This window comes from Trichosurus vulpecula, chromosome 8, assembly GCF_011100635.1.
Source record: "Trichosurus vulpecula isolate mTriVul1 chromosome 8, mTriVul1.pri, whole genome shotgun sequence".
In the NCBI taxonomy this organism is placed as follows: Eukaryota; Metazoa; Chordata; class Mammalia; order Diprotodontia; family Phalangeridae; genus Trichosurus; species Trichosurus vulpecula.
In genome coordinates this window covers 70,775,776-70,796,255 of record NC_050580.1, presented here as the reverse complement: position 1 = coordinate 70,796,255, position 20,480 = coordinate 70,775,776, and the positions used below count along the sequence as shown (strand labels likewise).

The window sequence follows — 20,480 nt, the reverse complement described above, 5'->3', positions numbered from 1 at the left end:
ATTGTCTTAGAAGTTACTTTTAAAAATGAGAGCAACAAATATTAAATCCTCAATGCGTAAGACTCTTCGATAGAACTGCTCAAAGTGACATTTCCTGGGATTAGACCTTGGAGGGAAGTATGGGGAACAGTCAGGTAGGTTAGTTTTCTGAAAATGAGAAGAGAACAGAGCTGATTTATAGTCTTCACCTTTTTATCTTAAGACTTTAACATACAAGTCTTGCCCACTTTATGCAAAGCTAAACTCAAGTGAAAAAGTTAAGATGTCTCCAAGCCTAAGGCATTTATAAAACTAACATTTTTTTAATAGTAGAAGTTATCTTAGAGCTCACTGAGGAGGATTCAGAGGACACCCTTCTGTTTCACTTTAGAGAGAACCCACAACGTATGCAACTATCCCTGAGACTGTAGTGTTTCCTCCATCTCACCATTGATCGTCGGATCAGGGATAGCCTGGTCTTGGCCTTGTTCTCAGCAAACTCCAAGCTGTTGATATCTTTAAGACGAGCCTTGTATTTATTCATCTGTTCCACAACAATCAGCTCTACACAGCTAGGAAAAGAAGAGGTGAAAGTGTAACCAAAAGCTCAAGGTCCGCCATGTTGTAGTGAAGCAGTTCTGGGGGCCAGTTTTTGGCGAGGTTCAAGGAGAGGGCTTGGAAGGAGCAGTTCTAGTAATTGTTTCAACTGAAGAATAAACTCTTATAACTTTAATTTTAAGGAAGGTTAATATAAGAATTCTCCAGCAGTCCCCTGGAAAGGGTCAAAGTAAGGATGGGCAATATGAAAGGTGAAGACCATTCACTGAACTTGTCCTTTTCTTGGGCTCTGGGCCAGATCTGAAAGTCATGGGGCTGGGAGCAGATTCCATTTTAGGGAAGCAGAGGGTATATATATAACTTGGTAGGAATGAGCTGTCAGAAAGTTATTTGGAAATTATATGTAATCCCAAGTGAGAGTGACATTTTAAAAAAAGGTTTCCTAAAAGTGACTGATACAAATAACTCTGTACTCAAGGAGAGAAAACATGGAGGTTTCTTTCAACTTTGATAAAAGAAAGCTTGGGTATTCTAATGCTGTTTTACAAAAATGCATTAGCCCAGCCCTTGTTTCTTAATTTTAAAAGATACTTGGAATGCTTAAAATATTCACCAACTATCTATGACCTCAAGATTAGATTATTATAAGGAACTTGGTTATCAGAGTTGTTCCAAGACCTTTTGGAAGTGGACAAGGAAGTAATTCTTACGTGGTTGTTTTGCTGATATCCTGCACACTCTGCAGTGGGTCAGTTGTGTCTGGGCAACGGAGAATACAAGGAGCAAACACAATTGCTAACGCATTAGCAGACATACGGTTGGTGTCTTCCTGCAGTGCAATCCTAAAGACCAAAACATACCATCCAAGAAACCAGAGTGAAAAGAGAATGCCAACCAAGGCAACCTGCCCTACCATTTCACTGCATAAAGAAGATCTGGGTAGAGAAAGAGAGGAGCAATGGGGATACAGCTTGTTGAAAGAATGCTGGCTGGATTTGGAATGAGGCAGACTTACGATCAAGTCTTACCTCTGGTAGCTGTGTAATCACAGGCAAGTCACTTAACCACTCTGAGAGTCAGTTTCCTCATCTGTAAAATGGGATTAATAAAACATGTAGTGCTTCCCACATTAGGTTGTTCTGAGGCTCAAATTATATAACGCATGTAAAGTCCTTTTATAAACCTTAAAAGTGTGATATGAAAGGAACTTATGATTACTGCTATAATTGTTGATGGTAAGGTACTGGTTAAAACCAGGCTAGAAGGACATTTGCATTAGTTTAGTCTTTGTAGCCTCTTCTTTGCTCTGGTCCTTTGTCTTTGGAATGAACAGAATTACAGAATGTTAGAAACAGAAAGGGTTCTTACAAATTGTCTTAATTCCAATGCTTTCATTAACAAGTAAGGAAACTGCGGCCCAGAGTGGCAAAGTGACTCATCCAGGTCACCTACTTGGCACATTAGAAGCAGATCCTGGACTAGAGCTAAAGTCTATCAGTTCTCACTCCAGTGGTCTTTTTTTTTTAAATCAAAAGCACTACTTTTTTTAAGAATAGTATTTTATTTTTCCCAATTACATGTAAAGATAATTTTCAACATTCACTTTTAAGATTTTGAGTTCCAAATTTTTCTCCCTCCTTCTCTCCCTTCCCCAAGAAGGCAAATAATCTGATATAGGTTATACATATGCAATCATGTAAACATATCTCCACATTAGTCATGCTGTGAAAGAAACAGAACAAAAAAAAAACCATGAAAAACACAAAGCAAAAACAGTATGCTTTGATCTGCATTCAGACTCCATAGTTCTTTCTCCGAATGTGGACAACATTTTCCATACTGAGTCATTTGGAATTGTCTTAGATCACTGTATTGCTGAGAAGACCTAAGCCTATCAAAGTTGGTTACTGAACAACGTTGTTGCTACTGTGTACAATGTTCTCCTGGTTCTGCTCACTTCACTCAGCATCAGTTCATGTATGTCTTTCCAGGTTTTTCTGCAGTCTGCCTGCTCATTATTTCTTATTGCACAATAGTATTCCATTACATTCATATACCACAACTTGTCCAGCCATTCCTCAATTGATAGACATTCCCTCAATTTCTAATTCTTGGCTACCTCAAAAAGAGCAGCTATAAATATTTTTATACAAATAGGTCCTTTCCCCCTTTTTACGATTTCTTTGGGATAAAGACCCAGTAGGGGTATTGCTGGGTAAAAAGGGAGGCACAATTGATTGCCTTTTGGGCATAGTTCCAAAATGCTCTCCAGAACAGTGGATCAGTTCATAACTTCACCAACAATGCGTTAGTGTCCCAATTTTCCCATGTCTTATCCAACAGTTAGCATTTTCCTTTTCTGTCATATTATCCAATCTGATAGGTGTCAGGTGGTACCTCAGAGTTGTTTTAATTTGCATTTCTCTAATCAACAGTGATTTAGAACATTTTTTCATATGATTATAGATAGACTTAATCAACTGAAAATTGTCTGTTATCCTTTGACCATTTATCAATTGGGGAATGACTTGTATTTTTATAAATTTGACTCAGTTCTCTATATATTTGAGAGATGATGCCTTTATCAGAAATGCTGGCTGTAAAAACTGTTTCCCATCTTTCTGCTTTCCTTTTAATCTCAGTTGCATTTTTTTGTGTGTGCAAAAACCTTTTAATTAATGTAATCAAAATTATGCATTTTGCATTTCATAAAGTTCTCTATCTCTTGTTTGGTCATAAATTCTTCCTTTTTTCGTAGATCTAATAGGTAAACTATTCCTTGCTCTCCTAATTTGCTTATGGTATCACCTTTTATGTGTAAATCACGTACCCATTTTGACCCTAGCGTGGTACATAATGTGAGATGTTAGTCTATGCCTAGTTTCTGTCCTACTATTTTCCAGTTTTCCCAGCAGTTTTGGTCAAATAGAGAGTTCTTATCCCAGAAGCTGGAGTCTTTGGGTTTATCAAACAGTAGAATGCTATAGTCATTTACTTACAGTCTATTCCACTGATTCATCAGTCTATTTCTTAGCCAGTAACAAATAGTTTTAATGATTGCCACTTTCTAACATAGTTTTAGATCTGGTACCCATGTAAGCCACCTTCCTTTGCATTTTTTTCCATTAATTCCCTTGATATTCCTGACCTTGTTCTTCCAGATGGATTTTGTCATTATTTTTCCTGGCTCTGTAAATAATTTTTAGTAGTTTTGACTTGTATGGCACTCCAGGGCTCTTTTGGCTATTTGTTGTGGCAAGTGTTCTTACACTCCTCCTACTAAGATCCTTAGTGTCAACAGATTATTCTACCAAACAAATTCAAAATATACTACTGCATTCAAGGACAATATCCTTATACTGCCATGTCTCAAAAAATCAGATTAATTGTAAGACAGTTCACCTTCCTCAAGCTGACTGCTGTCATTTCACAAATTAAGAAAGATTTGTCCTAGGCATTTCCAATACATGTTGAAACTAAAATACTCCTACTTAAAATCCTGGCCTGTGAGTAGGTGAGATATATCAATATTATACACATGAATCCTTCTGATCCCATAAATTTTATGGGCCAAGTCATTAACACTGGACATTTAGCCCATCATGATGTGTTGCTCTGAGGCAAAAAGAATGAGTTACTTTCCCAAGGACAGAGATTGTCAACTACTGAAGAAAATAATGTCCTACAGTAGCAGCTTGTAAAGAAGTTACTGTTCTTATAGCAGACAAGCAATTCTAGCTAACTTATTCTATCATTAGAGAGAACAAAAAATAGCTTAATGCATAGGTACTAGAGTCTTCTCCCCTAAAATTCTGAAGTATGAACTCTCTACATTTAAGAAGCACTCTAGGAAATCTAGTAAATCTCTCTTTCCCCCCAGAACAATTACCTGACCAGATGGAAGATAAGGCGCTCTAGAGTGTTGAGATGTGTTCGGGAAAGCTGATCAATCACAGAATATACTCCATGGATGGTCTCTTTTCTCTCCTGTAGACCTAAAAGAAACAGTGAACCCAAGGGGAATGGGAACAATACCTGTTACTCTTTCTCTTTCTCTTGAACAAATAAGGCTAAGTAGTGGTGACCCATTCCTCATATTATTGTAGACTAGTTTTGAAGAATAGTTAGAAAAGTGAGTTTTCAACTTCTTTACGCCTCTGGGAGACTAAAGAGAAGGAATTCTTAAAAGGCTATAACATGCCTCTAGGGAGTGTTAAAGTGCTGCTTCTCCTCGTACAGAATTTTAAGTACAAAACATGGAGATAAGGCTGTCAGAGGGCAGAGGCCCAAAGAATGTGGGACATTAAGCTAAGGACAAAGTCAGGAAAAAATAACACACTCAGATCAGGCTGTACTACTCTTTGTATGTGAAGTAAACAACAACATCCAAACCACAGACAGCTGAAGGAAGCTTTCCTTTAAATATGTCGCTTTATACATGTGATCTGGAGAAAGTTCACTGATGGACTTCCCATGTTACCAGAAAATAAATGAAGCAAGAATGTTACAAATGAAAATAGGGAGGATGTCATAATGATTAAAGTCTAGAAAAACAGAAGAGTTGGGGAGAATTGAGCAGTATGCCTTCAGCAGTATTCAAAAGAGAGGGAACCCTGGCCAACACAAAAGTATCTATTCTCTGTGGCAGGTATTTCCCTTTATGGGGAAGCGGTAACTTAAGAAGCTGCTACAGCCTGTTGTAGATATTACACCTCAGATATCCAACTTTCTTTTTAAAAAATTCTAAATTCACTAAGCAACTTTCTGATTACTTATTCAGTGTCCCAAGCATGGTGCTATGAGAAAAGAGGTTGTCCTAGTTAATGGACACAAATAGATACAACAATAGCAATTTTATTCACAAACAAATAAATTCTCATCAGGTTAATAAATCAATCTGGTTTAAGTCTGGACAGTTTAAATCAGTTTTCTAAGACACTAATCACTCTTAGGAGAACTGATCATCAGATGCCCAGATGCGAGATTATCCCCTGGACTATGTTAGGCTCAAACTCAAACAGCCAGCTAGCCTTATCTATTTTATCATACTATAACACACACACAATTCTTAACCAATGATTCATAATTTACATCAATGTAAGCCATACCTTTCACCCATTTAGCCCTTCAACACATTTCTCAGATTAAATCTTTTTACTCTTATAAGTAGCTAAGGAACTGTTAATTCACATAAACTATATGAAGCACTGTTATGAATGAAATCATCAGGATAGAAAAATTAATAAAGTATGAATAGAATATTATACCTGAAGTGACATTACAAGGATCCCTTTGATAGGACTAGACAGAACACACTCCCAGACAAGGGAGAACATCTAAGCCCATTTTCTTTATTCTTTTACTTTAATGTCAAGTCTAATTCCATGTTTGATTAAAATAGTCAAGAATAGGGTTAAAAAATTGATCCTGGATATGGTATAACACAATATAAGTCATCTTTTTGATCTTTCGGTCCTGTGTGCTTACCCATAGCTCTCAGAAATTCTTCATAGAGTTCAAAAGTCATGAGAGGATTAGGCAATTCTCGAAGCCACTGTTTGAATACACTGGCAATGACATGAATGTTGTAGTCATCTAAATTCACACTGTCAATATCTATTGTAAGAGAAAAGGAAAAAGTTAAGTTATCAATTCTTGGTATTTCTCATTTTACTAATAAAAAAATAGAAGCGCAAGAGGATTATAACTTTCCCATGGTCACATTAAAAGTCTGTAGCAAGTGTGAAATTTGAAATTGTACACAGAGTTTATAATAACTCAAAATTATATAAAATTTCAAAAAATATATCTTGTATACATGCCTTTAAGTCTCAAAACAAGTCTGAGATACCGGTTTTTCTAAATGAGGAAATGGAGTTTCAGGGTAGTCAAGTGACTAGCCTAAGGTCACACAGCTAGTGTATGTAATAATCAGAACTTGAATTCAGGTCTTCTGACTTAAAAGTCCCCTGCTCTTTTCACTGCATCAGGCTGTTTCTCAGTCTCTATTTTAGCCCCTAAGTTGAAGAGCCCTCCTATCTGTATAATTATATTCTCAACCTTCAAGGACTTCTATGGAGTGGTTGAAGATGATCCCAGTTTAAACTATAATGGCATTTAAAAAAATTAATATGATCCTATTTAAATGTAACATTTTTCCCTGGCTGTTTCTTTTCCTCTTTGGCTTCTGTTTGAAAAGTACCTCTTCTATCTTACCAGTGTCTAGACCTTGACGAAGTTCCTTGATTTTATTAGTTGAACCAGATTTTCGGTAAATACCCTCTGTGTACAGTCCATGCATTTCAATGTAGTTTATTAGCTTCTCTACCACTAGTGGAACGGTTCTTTCTTCATTTGTTAATCGGGACAATTCAACCCCAAATTGTCGAGATGAAAGTTCTGGATCATACTAAATGGAAGAAAGATTTAAAATTCATTTAAATTTAAGAAAAACATTTAAAATTTATTCTAATTTCTCAATAGGTGGGAGCCTGGCAATTTCCTGATAATTCCAGGCTTATTATGATTGTTGGCAAGGGGAATGGATTTTCTGTTAAGGACAAACCACTGAAGGGGAAGTTGATAGACACAATTCTCCTCCCTACTGAGAATTCCAATAAGCCACAACAACTACCTATATATTCTATTCCCTGCAAAGTAGCTCTACAAGAATAGAGAGCAACATAAACCATGCACATTCTATATTTTCCTAAATAAATTCCATGCTGTTTCTCTGTCTGCCTACTTCCTTCATGAAGCTTTTCCTATTCCCTTAGCTGGCAGCAATCTTTTCTTTCTTTGCCTGCCTTGTAAGTACTCTGTAGCTCATTTAACTACACTTTCACATTCTTCTTTGTATTACTGTTATATGTATTTTGTGTTTTATCTCCTTCAGACTTCAGGTCCCATAAGAATAGGGATAATATTTTATTCATTTTTATACCTCCCAGGTCACCTAATACAGGATACTGCAGAGCTGATATTTGATTAATCTTTAGTGAATGAATGTGAAAATGGAAGGGCAATGGAAGGCTATATATGGGATGCCTTTAATGTGCACAGTCCCTGACATAATACATCATACATACATATGTCCTCTCTGTAAATTACTTCACAAGCTATTTTAAGAAAGATAATAATATCTATTCTTTTAATTAAAGCATCATGCTTCACTAGAATGCTGGATGACATTAGCTTAATTTTTCTGGCTGGAACTGAATTACTTTTAATTGCAGCGTCCATATATTTGCAGTGTTATGGTTTAGTTCAGATGGGCTTATCTGAATGACACGACACAAAAGCTGTGCAACTACAAAGACTGACTAGGATTTACTAAATTTTTAAAATTGAGTTTTTTAGGAAAAAATAGGTTAAAGCAACTTAAATAGTTGTTAAATTGAAGATCTTTCAAAATTAAACATATTTTAAATCTCAAAATTAAGGTTCATTCTAGTTGGGAAAGTGTTGCTTGCCTAGTTCATAAATAGTCTATAATCTAAAAACGGGTTGTAACATATCTATGTGTATAACAAACGTGATTCAATAAATATCTGCAGGAATCCAGTATTATTTTAACTGTTAATATATGCTCACTAAATTGACAAATTATGATGGTAGATGATAAGAATATGAATAAAAATTGGCAACTTTAAATTAAGCAAAGCGAGGTTTCCTTTCCTCCAAAGAGAAATCCTATTTGTTTTAAATTTATAGCAGTCATTACTTGTAATAATACTAGTTAGACTCTGATCAACACTGTGACCAATTAGAATACCAGAGGTGTCAGGATGAAACATGCTACTCACCCCAGATAGATATGAACGACTCAGAGTATAGACTAGGGAACATATTTTTAGGACATGACTAATGTGGGGTATTTGTTTTGCTTAACTATACATGTTTGTAATAGGTTTTATTTTTTTTTTTGTTTTCTCAAAGGGGGGAAACAGGAAGTGGAACAGGGAGAATTCAGAACTAAATATAAAATTGAAATGAAGAAATAGTAGCTAATCTTTGTTTCTTTTCATAAAAGTTTGTATCTGTCTGAACAAAGGGACAAAAAGACTATATGATGAACCTCAAGGAGAGGGGGTAGTGATGCTATTACTAGCTGTAGGAAGCCAGGTTCCAGTTTTGAGATACCTACTTTAGACAATGAAGCGCAGACAGATATATTTTCTACGATGGTGAATTCTACCACCGTCTGGCACATTCCCTCATTTGATCTATATTCCATTTTCCGAATATTCAGCTTTGATACTAAGCTCCTATCAGATTGTAAGCTGTCTGAGGGCATCTACGGAAGCTCTCCCTTGCACAGAACCATGCCCAGAATGGCACCGAAGCAACTTCTTGGAGTGATCCCTACAAGGAGTAACTCCCACTACACAGATCTTGGGGAGGGAACAAATGGATCTTTTCTTTATTGATAAGTAAATCATAAGACATAGCTTCCTACCTTTTTCGAGCATTTGGCTGTAGTTTTCAAACAGCATTTCTTGTGGCAAGCATATTTGCATACTGAAAAATAATGGCAAGAAGCAGTGTTATAGAAAGCCTGCTTATGTCTACAAGGTGACAGCTTTCCTTATAACTTTTTTTTCTGTTAAAATTAGTGATGTCTAAAATATCACATAAACAATCTTTGTACACTTACCTAGTGTAACCTAGCACAAATTCTGTAAGAGGAGTTCTTAACCTGGGGTCTGCTAAATTTTTTTAAAAAATATTTTAATAAACTATTTCAATAATTGGCCTCATTTGTATTCCAGTGTATCTTATTTTAGGCATTTAAAAACATCATTTTGAGAATGGTCCATGGCATAAAAAAGGTTAAGAATTCCTTATCTAGAAGGTGCTCATAATTTATGTGTTTGCCTGTTTTACAAATAGCAAAATTAAAGTTCAGTTCTGAACAAGCTTAAAATAAAATTCAGAGTCTGTGGCAAAGCTCCATATTATATTCTTAAACTTGACATTCCTTTTGCCTTCCACATAGCAGGTGGAAAACGTGTCAGCCTTGGTGATGTGATTTGAGAATTAGTGCCCATTTGCCTAACATATTTCCCCATTGCTCTTCCATGGTACATGACATTCCCAATGTTGGAATCATTCCCATGGGGACTCTGTTGAAAAGCAGCTATATTTCTTGGGGGGGGGGAAGAGTAAAATATGAAATCATTACCATACTAACATGGATTAATTTAATATTTTATAAATCAAAACACATATTTCCTTTAATAAGGCAGGTCAGTTCTGATTCAAGTGTATAAGGTCTCTGGGAAAGGAGGTAGGAGGAGGTATGAAGAAGACGATAAACTAAAATATTGTCTATCTGATTTTGTCAAGGAGTAGGTCACATGGCTATATATCAATGTTTGAACAGGAATGGAATTATAAATTAGATGACTACATTTTTTGGTCTTGAACTGTTATTTCTTTAGTGTGGAAATGCCATTAACGCAGAATGGTAGTGTGTCTGTAACTTACAGTGTTGTGTGGGGACCCTGAGAGGCTAAGTGACTTACCCAGAGTCACACTGCCAGGATGTGTCAGAGGTAGGACTTGAAACCAGTCATTCCTGATTCCAAGGCTGGCCCTGTAGCCTCTCTGTCAAGACAAGCTCCCTGCCAGGCCATGACACCCTAGGATTTTGGATTCTTCGGCTCTGTCAGCTGATAGGATTAGGATGGTACACTAACTAACCAATAAAAGCCCAAGGGAACATCATGGCAGCACATCCACCTGGCACAGCCCTTATGACAACAGGTCTGAGGCCTTCAATTCTAGCCTAGAGCGGGGACAGGTTTCTAATGGTGAAATAAGTCACATGTTAGGGATTATAGGCTCCTTGACCATTAATGGATAAAGACACACACAAAAAATGCAGAGACAAGTAGACTATTTTGGGATGCACCTTGAGGGACCTTGTGTTGTCCAATTTTTTCTTTATATCCCCAGTGCCTAGTATACAGTAAGTTCTTAATAATATTATTGAATTGAGATAGGCTAAGCATCAGTCAGCAGACTCAGATTACTGTTGGGACTGTATTTGAAAGCTTTTCAACACATCTGAACCTGTCAGTTTTAGGGAACCTAGGGACACCTTCATAAAGCAGAGGATGTATTAGTAATAAGACAGTTCAGAGACAGAGAAAAACTTTGAGCAGTTAAAAAATCCCAAGGAAATTATTGATACTTACATTTGCAAACAGAAGCTCTGTCCATTATCCATATGAGGGAAGAACAGTACTCACAATAGGTAGGGATACTATACTGGGTGGCTTTAAAGATGTGCCCATTATGTTCTTCCACCTGTGACAAAATGCAACACTTCAGTCAAGTCCGCAACTACCTGGGAGATGGACACGTTCATCTAAGCTTCACCTTCATATTTAGGCCACCTGGACATCTTTTAGCTGCCAGCCCCAGTGCTCTATCTACTGTGCCATCTGGCTGCCCTTTGCATTTATTTTGTATTAATTCAATACATAGAGCTACCAATAATTGGAAAAATTAAAGCAGCCATGAAGTTTTACCTCACATCCAGTTGACAAGAAAAGGAAAATGCCCCATGTAGGAGAGGCTGTGGAAAATAACCATATTAATGCACTTTTAGTGGAACTATGAACTGGTTCAGTCACTCTGGAAAGCAATTTAGAACTATACTCTCAAACTTACTAAATTGTGCATACCTTTTGACCCAGCAATACCATTCTAGACCTACACCCCAAAGAGAAAAAGAAAAAGGACCCATATTTACAAAAATGCTTATAATAGCTCTTTTTGTGGTGACAAAGAACTGGAAACTAGGAGGATGCCCAACAACAGGGGAATGGCTGAGCAAATTTTGGTACATGAATGTAATGAAACATCATTGTACCATAAGAAACAAACAGGTTTTCAGAGAAACCTGGAAAGATTCCTGTGAAGTAAAGCAGACTGAAGTGAAAAGAGCCAGGAAAACAATTTATACAACTAACTTCTCTGTATAGTGACCAATTCCAGAGGACTAAAGATGAATTCTACACACCTCCTCACAGAGAAGTGCTGGATTCAGGATGTAGAGTGAGACATAATTTTTAGACATGACCAATGTGACCAGTGTGGAAATATGCTCTGCTTGAGTAAGGAGAAGGGAAGTGCGTTTGTTACAAGAGGTTTTGTTTTTCTACCTCCCCCCTTTCCCCAACCCTACCCATAGGGTAGGGAGCTGAAGGCTCTAAGAGGCAGAGAAAATATATTTATTAATTGAAATTAAATTTTAACTACATTAAAAAAGAACATCTCTAATAGCCAAACATATTGAGGTAGGCCTAAGAATAAAAAAAAAAATTCTATTTTTTTTTTCTAATTTTAGGTGACATCTAAAACTAAGAGAATAAATTTTTCATTATCATGGGCACCTCATATTGGAAATGCCTCCTTGTTTTGACTTCATAGGATCCTAGATTCGAATCTGGTCATTTAATCTAACCCCCTCATTTTACCTATGATGATAGAGAGATTCAGAGATGTTACATAGCCTGCCCCAAAGGCACAGGTGAGGCAGAGTGGGGATGCACACTCAGGCTCTCTGACTCCACATCTAGGGCCTTTTCCCATTGCACCACAGTGACTTTCATGTTCTACTTAGTAACATAAGACTTTAATACTTCAAGGATTTGTGAGTTAATCAGTCTGATTTTACCTGCCACTTATGAACCTTCTTCATTCTTTTGTAGGTGGTCTTCATGATTTGTTGTGGTTGAAAAAATTGATTTCCTTAGGATTGCAGAATCATGTACCTAATCCAATCCTCTTACTTACAGATGAAGAAAGGGAGGCCACAGGATAAGCCTATCCAAGCAACACTCCTCAGGTCACATTCCCCAACTACTCCTCAGTCCAGTGTCAGGTTTATACTCAAAACTTTTCCTGTAAGAACTGATATGCTGCTTGCACAGGCTTTGAGAGTCCAGGATCAAGTTAACATTAACTCTTCCTAGCTTTGTGTTATCTGAAAATCTTATTAGCATGATATTTGGTGCCTTCATCAAAGTCACTGATAAAAATGTGAAATGGCTAGGGACCAAGTACAAGTTCCGGGCCACTTACCAGAGACATTCTTTGCTTTTGATATGGGCCATTACTAATCCGGAGATACGACACTGTCTGTCCTCCAGCCTGTTACTTCTTACTTTTTCCCTTGGCAAACCCCTCTCATGCAGGTGACTCTCAAATAATGATCTCTAGTCTTAAGCCTTCCCTGTGCTTCAGTACCTCAGCCTTATCTAATAATACTATTTCTCTTCACGCATGCTATACCCCAGGAACATAGAACTACTCACTGTCCTCAGATCTTGCCTGTTCTCCCTCTATGTGCCTTTACTGAGGCCATTCCTGTGCTTGAGATAGACTTCCCTTCTCTAAAACTTGGCTCTCCTCTGAAGATGTATCCCCTAAAACTCATAGTCTGACAAAAACTGCTGGGAAAACTGGAAAACAGGATGGCAGAAACTAGGTATGGACCAACATCTCACATTGTATACCAACATAGGACCAAAATGGGTACATAATTTACACATAAAGCAAATTAAGAGAACATGGAATAGTTTCTGGATAAGGGAAGAATTTAGGACTGAAGAAAATATAGAGAGCATCACAAAATGTAAAATAGATAATTTTGATTATATAAAATTAAAAAGTTTTTGCACAAACAAAAACAATGCAAATCAAAGTATAAGGAAAGCAGAAAGATGGGAAACAATTTTTGCAACAAGTATCTCAGGCCTCATCTCTCAAATATATAGAGAACTGAATCAAATTTATAAAAATACAAGTCATTCCCCAATTGATAAATGGTCAAAGGATATGAAGAGGCAGTTTTCAGATGAAGAAATCAAAGCTATCTATAGTCACGTGAAAAAATGTTCTAAACCACTACTGATTAGAAATGCAAATTAAAACAACTTCTGAAGTACCACCTCACACCTATTAAGAGTGGCTAATATGACAAAAAAGGAAAATGTCGGATGTTGGAGGGAATGTGTGAATAGAACCAAGAGAACATTGTACACAGTGACAGCAACATTGTTTGATGAAGAACTGTGAAAGACTTGGCTATTCTCAACAATACAGCGATCCACGACAATCCTAGAGGATGAACAATGAAGCATACTATCCACCCCCAGAGAAAGAACTGGTAAGTGTTTGAATACAAACTGAAGTATGCTATTTTTCACCTTTTTTTTCCTTTTGTTCAAGTCTTTTTGTACAAAATTACTAATATGGAAATGTTCTTCCTAACTGTACATGCATAACCTATATCTGATTGCTCACTCTCTCGGGAAGGGGGAAGGTGAAGGAAGGAGGGATAGAATTTGGAACTCAAAACAAAAAATTGAAAAATAAAAGATATATTCCTTGCAACATTGTCTATTCAAAGTCACTTCTCTTGTTACTCTCTTCCAGACAACTCACAGAGCTAGGAGCGGGCATACTCTTTACTCCCCACTGATATTTCCTAACAATCATTCCACCATCTCTTTTGAGCATTTTTCAACCTATTTGTAGGATATTCTTCTCATCTTTGTTGTCATCTATAGAATTTCAGATACTCTCCTCAACAGTAAAAACCCTTTAGTACAGATCTCAGGCCCTACCTCTACACTCACCCTGTGACAATCCTCAAGGACTTTAATACTTATGTTCACAAGCCCTCTTAACAGCTCGATCATCTAATTCCTCAACCTCCTCCACTCTAACAATTCTTTCTATCCATATGCCAATACAGTTGGCCCTTAAATATCATGATCTCTCAAAAACCGCACCACGTCCAAAATTCAGAACTTTGAAATTCTACTCTTCAAACACAAATTGCACTCATGCAAACTATACTTTTCGCTAGCTTGCAATCTTCTGTCTCCTTCTAGTCTATCCCTTCAACTCTGGCTTTCCTGGCCTCCATACCTAATCGTGATCCCATGATCTCCCACTTTAATGTCCCACCAGCTCTAATACTTCAACAGAGCTGAGATCCGATTCATGTGCAGGGATTCAATGTATCCACAGCAAACTATCCTGTATGACGCCTGTTTGTGTCATCCCATAAATATGTCATAGGAGATTCCCATCATGTGCTAAGGATTTTCTTTGCATTCCCTTCACTGGGTTTTTGTAAAACATCTTTCTCTTGGTTCTCTTTCGACTTGCATGATTCCTTTTCAGTGTCCTTTGCTGCATCATCATGCATCATCAACATGCCACCCTGCAATAGTGGGTGCACTGTTATCCTTGGCACTCTTCTCACTCAACACTTTTTTGGGGGATTTTATTAAGACCTATAGACTCAATGATCATCAATGTCTTGAGACTTCCAGATTTATAAATCTACTCCTAGCCTCCCTCCCAAACTTCAGTCCTGTATCACTAAATGTCATTTAACATTTCTAACTAAAAGTCCCATAGACATCTTAAGCTAAATGTGTTCAAAACTGAACTCAGAATCTGTCTCAAAATATTTCTTCTGAACATCTCTATATCTGTCAAGAAAACCACTGTCCTTCTAATTACCCAGGTCCAAACTTCACTCTCTCTTATCCAATATATTTAATCACTTGTCAAGTCTTGTTCATTCTATCTTTATAATATCTCATATACATCCCTTTCTCTCTACTCACATGGTCTCAAAGTTCACCTCTCACCTAATTTATTTCCCTGCTTCATGTCTCCTTCCCCACTCCAATCCATCCTCCACATAGCTGTCAAAGTGATTTTCCTAAAGCATACAGCTATGTCTTCTCTTTGCTCCATAAACTCCAGTAATCCTCTATTACCTCCAGGATAAAACACAATTCTAACATTTAATGCTATTGATAACCTGGCTTTACCCTACTTTTCTTGGGTTATTACATCTAAATGATCCTTTTCCCTAACCCGAGGTACACACACACACACACACACACACACATGCTGTTTCTCCTTCAGAATGTAAGGTCCCTGAGGGACTCTTGCTTTTGTATACCCAGCATGTAATCCAGGGTTTGGCACACAGCAGATGCCACACAACCCTGGTTAATATATGTTTAAAAACCTCCCGAGTCATGTTTATATTCAGAAATAATCCTAAAGAATTTTTGGTCTGTTTCACATAGGGAATTCATTAAAATTCATCAAACTCAATAATGAATCAATCTCCTCATAACCCACTTGAAATTATTCTTAATAAAATGATTAGATATAAAAAATGAATTTTCCAAAATCTGCTAATGAAGATATGTTCACACAATAAACAATTTAAAATGTTGGATTTTAAAAACATGTCTGTGGAATACTTTGGGTGATGATTTGAGCATACCACACAGTTCAGGGACCTTAACAGGCCTTCTTGGGCTTCAGTAAAAACTTGCTTTTGTGATGAGTCAGAAACTTAGAGAGAACTCAAATTCTGTTACAAATACTTTCTAGCAGTTCTTTGACAACATTTTGCACTGCTAACAATAGGTAGGCAAAATACCAGGTTGGAATTCATACCTATTCAACTCTTCAACCAAGTGATAATGAACACTTGTCCTTGGAATGAAGAAAAGTTTACTGTAAGTGACTTACAAAATTCCTCTTCCCTGTACCCATGAAAAATTTACGCCAACTACTTTTCAGGGTGAAGACACAAACTTTCTATTTCCATAGTTAAGAAAATACAACATTGCTTGTTTGCCAAACCATTGGTAAAGATGAAGCTAATTTACTCATGCTGTCTTTGAAAATCATCATGAATATGCTTTGCTGATATTTGTCTATTATTTGTCTGATATTGTCTAGATGACAGTCTATTAGCTGTTATCTAAACCTTAGAAGAGGTTTTTCATGAGTCTTTTCTAATCTTATATTTCAAAAGAATATAATCCTTTTATCTGAATCTGAAGTGTTATCTTAATAAACAAATTTATAGAATTTTAGAATTTTGCTAGGTAAAATACTAGAAGTCAGTGAGGTATTTGCTAGCCACAGAATGAATATGCTTTGCCGATATTTGTCTTAAACAGTCTATTAGCTGTTATCTAAACCTTAGAGGAGGTTTTTCATGAGTCTTTTCTAATCTTATATTTCAAAAGAATATAATCCTTTTATCTGAATCTGAAGTGTTATCTTAATAAACAAATTTATAGAATTTTAGAATTTTGCTAGGTAAAATACTAGAAGTCAGTGAGGTATTTGCTAGCCACTGGCATACATTTCACTTTGTGATTCTATACCTGGAATATTCTTATTTGTTGAATTTCTGGTCAAGTACCTCAGGATTTAAAAAAAAAAACCCAACAACATACAAAATCTCATCTGAACCTGTGATTTTATTGGAGGTAGGGAGTTCTTTGTAAATAAACACTCCACCAATGAACATCGGAACGTTTTTAGGAAAAAATTAGCTTAAGTGACTTGCCAATTTGTGTCAGAGGTGGGACTTAAAACTCCAATGTTAGCTCCCCATCCCCTATTCTATAGCTTCACGTGGGAAAGCCAAAGCCATCACAATATGAAAATATTCACTAATGAATTAACCACTTAGAAAATGGGTCCCTTCCAGTCCACTGCACCAATTTGGCCAATATCGATTGCTGATTACGGACAGGCACCTCAAAAAGAATGATATTGTTGTTGTTGTATAAAACAACTCTGTGATTGGGCTATCAAAGGGAAAAGCGAAGAATGTTGCCTTGTGCTATCATACAACTTGTAGGAAAATCATGCCAAAAATTAATGTGATTCATTCTTTGCTTATTCAAATAATCACCAGATTTGCAATTAAGAATACAAGAGGAACTTATTTTTCATAATTTTTAGCTTCAATTTTCAAGATAAAGTCTCAATGAAACTTTTCCCTACACTATTTACTATGAAATATTAGTTACCTTTAACTGGCTTTTTTACTGGTACCAGTTATTTTCAAGCAAGGAAGACATCCTGTAATTGAAATTCTACACTCAGAAACTACCTTCTTCAAACTTCAGCCTTTATCCAAATATTATATGCAGCTTTTATAAAGCTTGCCATTTCATCACTGGTGACATATGTACAATTCTGTTCTTGTTTAAAAAAATGTCTACAGTTAATTTTTTTTTACATTGTGATTTGAAAAAAAAAATCAAACTTCCAGATTAAAAATATATGTAACCACTGGCAGAGTGCTTTAAAAATTCCTACATTAGGATAGAAAGTTCAGATGTTGTAAATTACATCTTTTTTTTCTGTTTCCACTGAAAAAATATCTAACCTCTAAAAGGATTAGAAGCCAGTTATGGCCTCTATTTTTGTAGCTTTTATTGAAAGACATCTCTGCCTTATGAGGTAATAAATACTGGTGAAAACAATAAAATAATTGAACTAAAGACAGCTTCTATCATGTACTTTCATATCTATGGACGTAAATGATTAATTCCAAGTTATTAAGATATTCAGCATCTACGCATGTCAGCTGAAATATAATGGCAAATCAAATATTAAAAAACTAAATTTGTTAAATATTGTTCTACAACATACTAGAATATGTAGATGGCAACTTACAAAATCAGTTTCTTTTTTCCTTCTTTTCTTTCTTTCTGTTTTTGGCACCTAAAAAAGAAATAAACTAATGATGCAACAAAAAGATAACAATCTTTCTTTCCAAATACTTGGATTTACATGTGGTATAAATATTAAGACTCTAATCAGACAACTTTAAAAACCATTATTATTTTTAAAAAGTGCACAAAAAGCCACAGATTAGACTTGGTAGTATATGGCTTTCTTTACAAAACTCTAATTCTGTCTAGAAACCATATCTAAGTGGATAATAAATAGCATCATAGGTCTAGAGCAGGAAGGGATCTTAGAGTCCATCAAGTCCAGTGCCCTAATTTTACAGAAGATGAAATGGAGGCCTCGGGAAGTAATATGTCCACACAATCTATTGTCACACAGGGAACAAATGTCAGAAGGGGAATTAGAAGCCAGGTCCTGTGATTCCAGAGGCAGTCTTCTTTCCACTGTATGATACTGTATATGACAACAGGTCTATAATTCTACAATACTCATACGGTTTTCATTTATAATATATAACATCTCTCCTTTATAAACAAGTTACTACTCCCCAATAAGAACACAACTGAGAAGACCCACCTAAGTCTCCCCAGTATCTGTAACAAAAACTGAAATCTCTAAACAACATGTTTATCAACTGAAGAATTTTCTGCACCAGTAAACATTCTCTCAAGCTAAGTATGGACTTTAATCCAATCTAAAAAAGATCTTTCAGAGAGTTATTTACTTACGATTTATATTCCAACTACCTCCAAAAAGGATTTGAAACAACTTAGTAAGTTTGGTTAGATTGATTAAAAATAAAAATGAACAAAGAACAACTAAAAGGAACAGAAGAACAGCTATTACCAAATACCAGAGTTGATTTAATTTGTGCACATAGGCAGTGAATGTAGCACTGAGTTTCTGGACAAAAGTTAAGACAAAAGATGCTGGGCTATATAGGTCACTGAAGGCATGACTTTGGGCAGCTGAAATAATATCTTCCAGATATATTGCTTTTTAATGATATATTTGAATACAGGTAAAGAATTTAGAGAAAGGCACAACAACAAATATTAGGTGCTTTTGAATAACTTTGACAAGTAGTCAACAAGTTAATTCATAGTTCAATTCTCTGCTTTTCAAATATGTCATTTTTACCTTTGTTGCAATGCAATCCAGAAGTTTGAATTCAGTCACATACTCATCCAGGAAGACTTTAAAAGTGTTAACCCAAACTTTGACTGGGGATTCACTCCAGTCCCGCTGCTCAAGTCTCATGGTCTTCTCTAGAATCTGTTCAAACAGGGCATACAGATCTTTGTATCGAATGCTTTTCCCTTCATCCATCTATTATAGAAAGAGGAGGAGTCAAAAAGAGGATTTTATGAAATACAATTATTAAAATTTATTAAGTATTTAATTTTTCCACAATTACACGTAAAAACAATTTTTAACATGCATTTAAAAAATTTTAAGTTCCAAATTCTCTCCTTCCTTCCCTCCTCACCCCCCTTATTAAGAAGTCTAGCAACTTGATATAGGTTATACATATGTAGTCAAGCAAATCCTATTTCCATATTAGTCATGTTGTAAAAGATATACTTCTATCTGTATTCAGACACCATCAGTTTTTTTCTCTGGGGAGGAATAGCATTTTTCATCAAAAGCCCTTTCGAGTTGTCTTGGATCACTGTATTGCTGCGAATAGCTAAGTCATTCACAGTTCTTACAATATTATAGTTACCGTATACAATGTTCTCCTAGTTTTACTCATTTCACTTTATATCAGTTCATGTCCAGGTCCTTCTGAGAGAATCTTCCTCATCATTTCTTTCTTTTTTTTTTTGTTTGGAGGGGGGAAGGCAGGGCAATGGGGGTTAAGTCATTTGCTCAATATCACACAGCTAGTGTGTCAAGTGTCTGAGGCTGAATTTGAACTCAGGTCCTCCTGACTCCAGGGCTGGTGCTCTATTCACTGTGTCACCTAGCTGCCCCTCATCATTTCTTATAGCACAATAGTATTACAACATAATTATATACCACAACGTGTTCAGCCTTTCCCCAATTGCTGGGCATCCACTTAATTTTCAATTCTTTGCCATCAGAAAAAGTTGCTATAAATATTTTTGTGCAAATAGGTCCTTTTCCTTTTTGTTTTTTATCTCTTTTGGGATACAGACCTAGTAGTGGTATTGCTGGGTCAAAGGGTATGCATAGTTTTATAACCCTTTGGGCATAGTTCTCAAATTGCTCTATATAATGTTTGAATCAGTTCACAAGTCCACCAACAGTGCATCAATGTCTCAATTTTCCCAAGTTCTCTCCAACACTGGTCATTTTCCTTTTCGGTCTTATTAGTTGATGTAATAGCCATGAAGTAGTACCTCGGAAATGTTTTAATT

General features: G+C 36.2%; 1 protein-coding gene across 1 annotated transcript in view; it reads right to left on the bottom strand.

Moving 5' to 3' along the window:
• The window catches only part of MYO9A (myosin IXA), a 272,260-nt gene that overhangs the window by 17,128 nt on the left and 234,652 nt on the right, over nt 1-20,480 (bottom strand). Inside the window, exons 30-38 of the mRNA XM_036734161.1 lie at nt 19,237-19,425; nt 18,079-18,126; nt 10,740-10,851; nt 8,996-9,057; nt 6,754-6,946; nt 6,025-6,153; nt 4,427-4,532; nt 1,248-1,379; nt 428-551 (exon numbers count right to left, since the gene is read on the bottom strand). Of these exons, the coding sequence (XP_036590056.1) occupies nt 428-551; nt 1,248-1,379; nt 4,427-4,532; nt 6,025-6,153; nt 6,754-6,946; nt 8,996-9,057; nt 10,740-10,851; nt 18,079-18,126; nt 19,237-19,425 (1,095 nt within the window). The remainder of the gene's footprint in view (nt 1-427; nt 552-1,247; nt 1,380-4,426; nt 4,533-6,024; nt 6,154-6,753; nt 6,947-8,995; nt 9,058-10,739; nt 10,852-18,078; nt 18,127-19,236; nt 19,426-20,480) is intronic.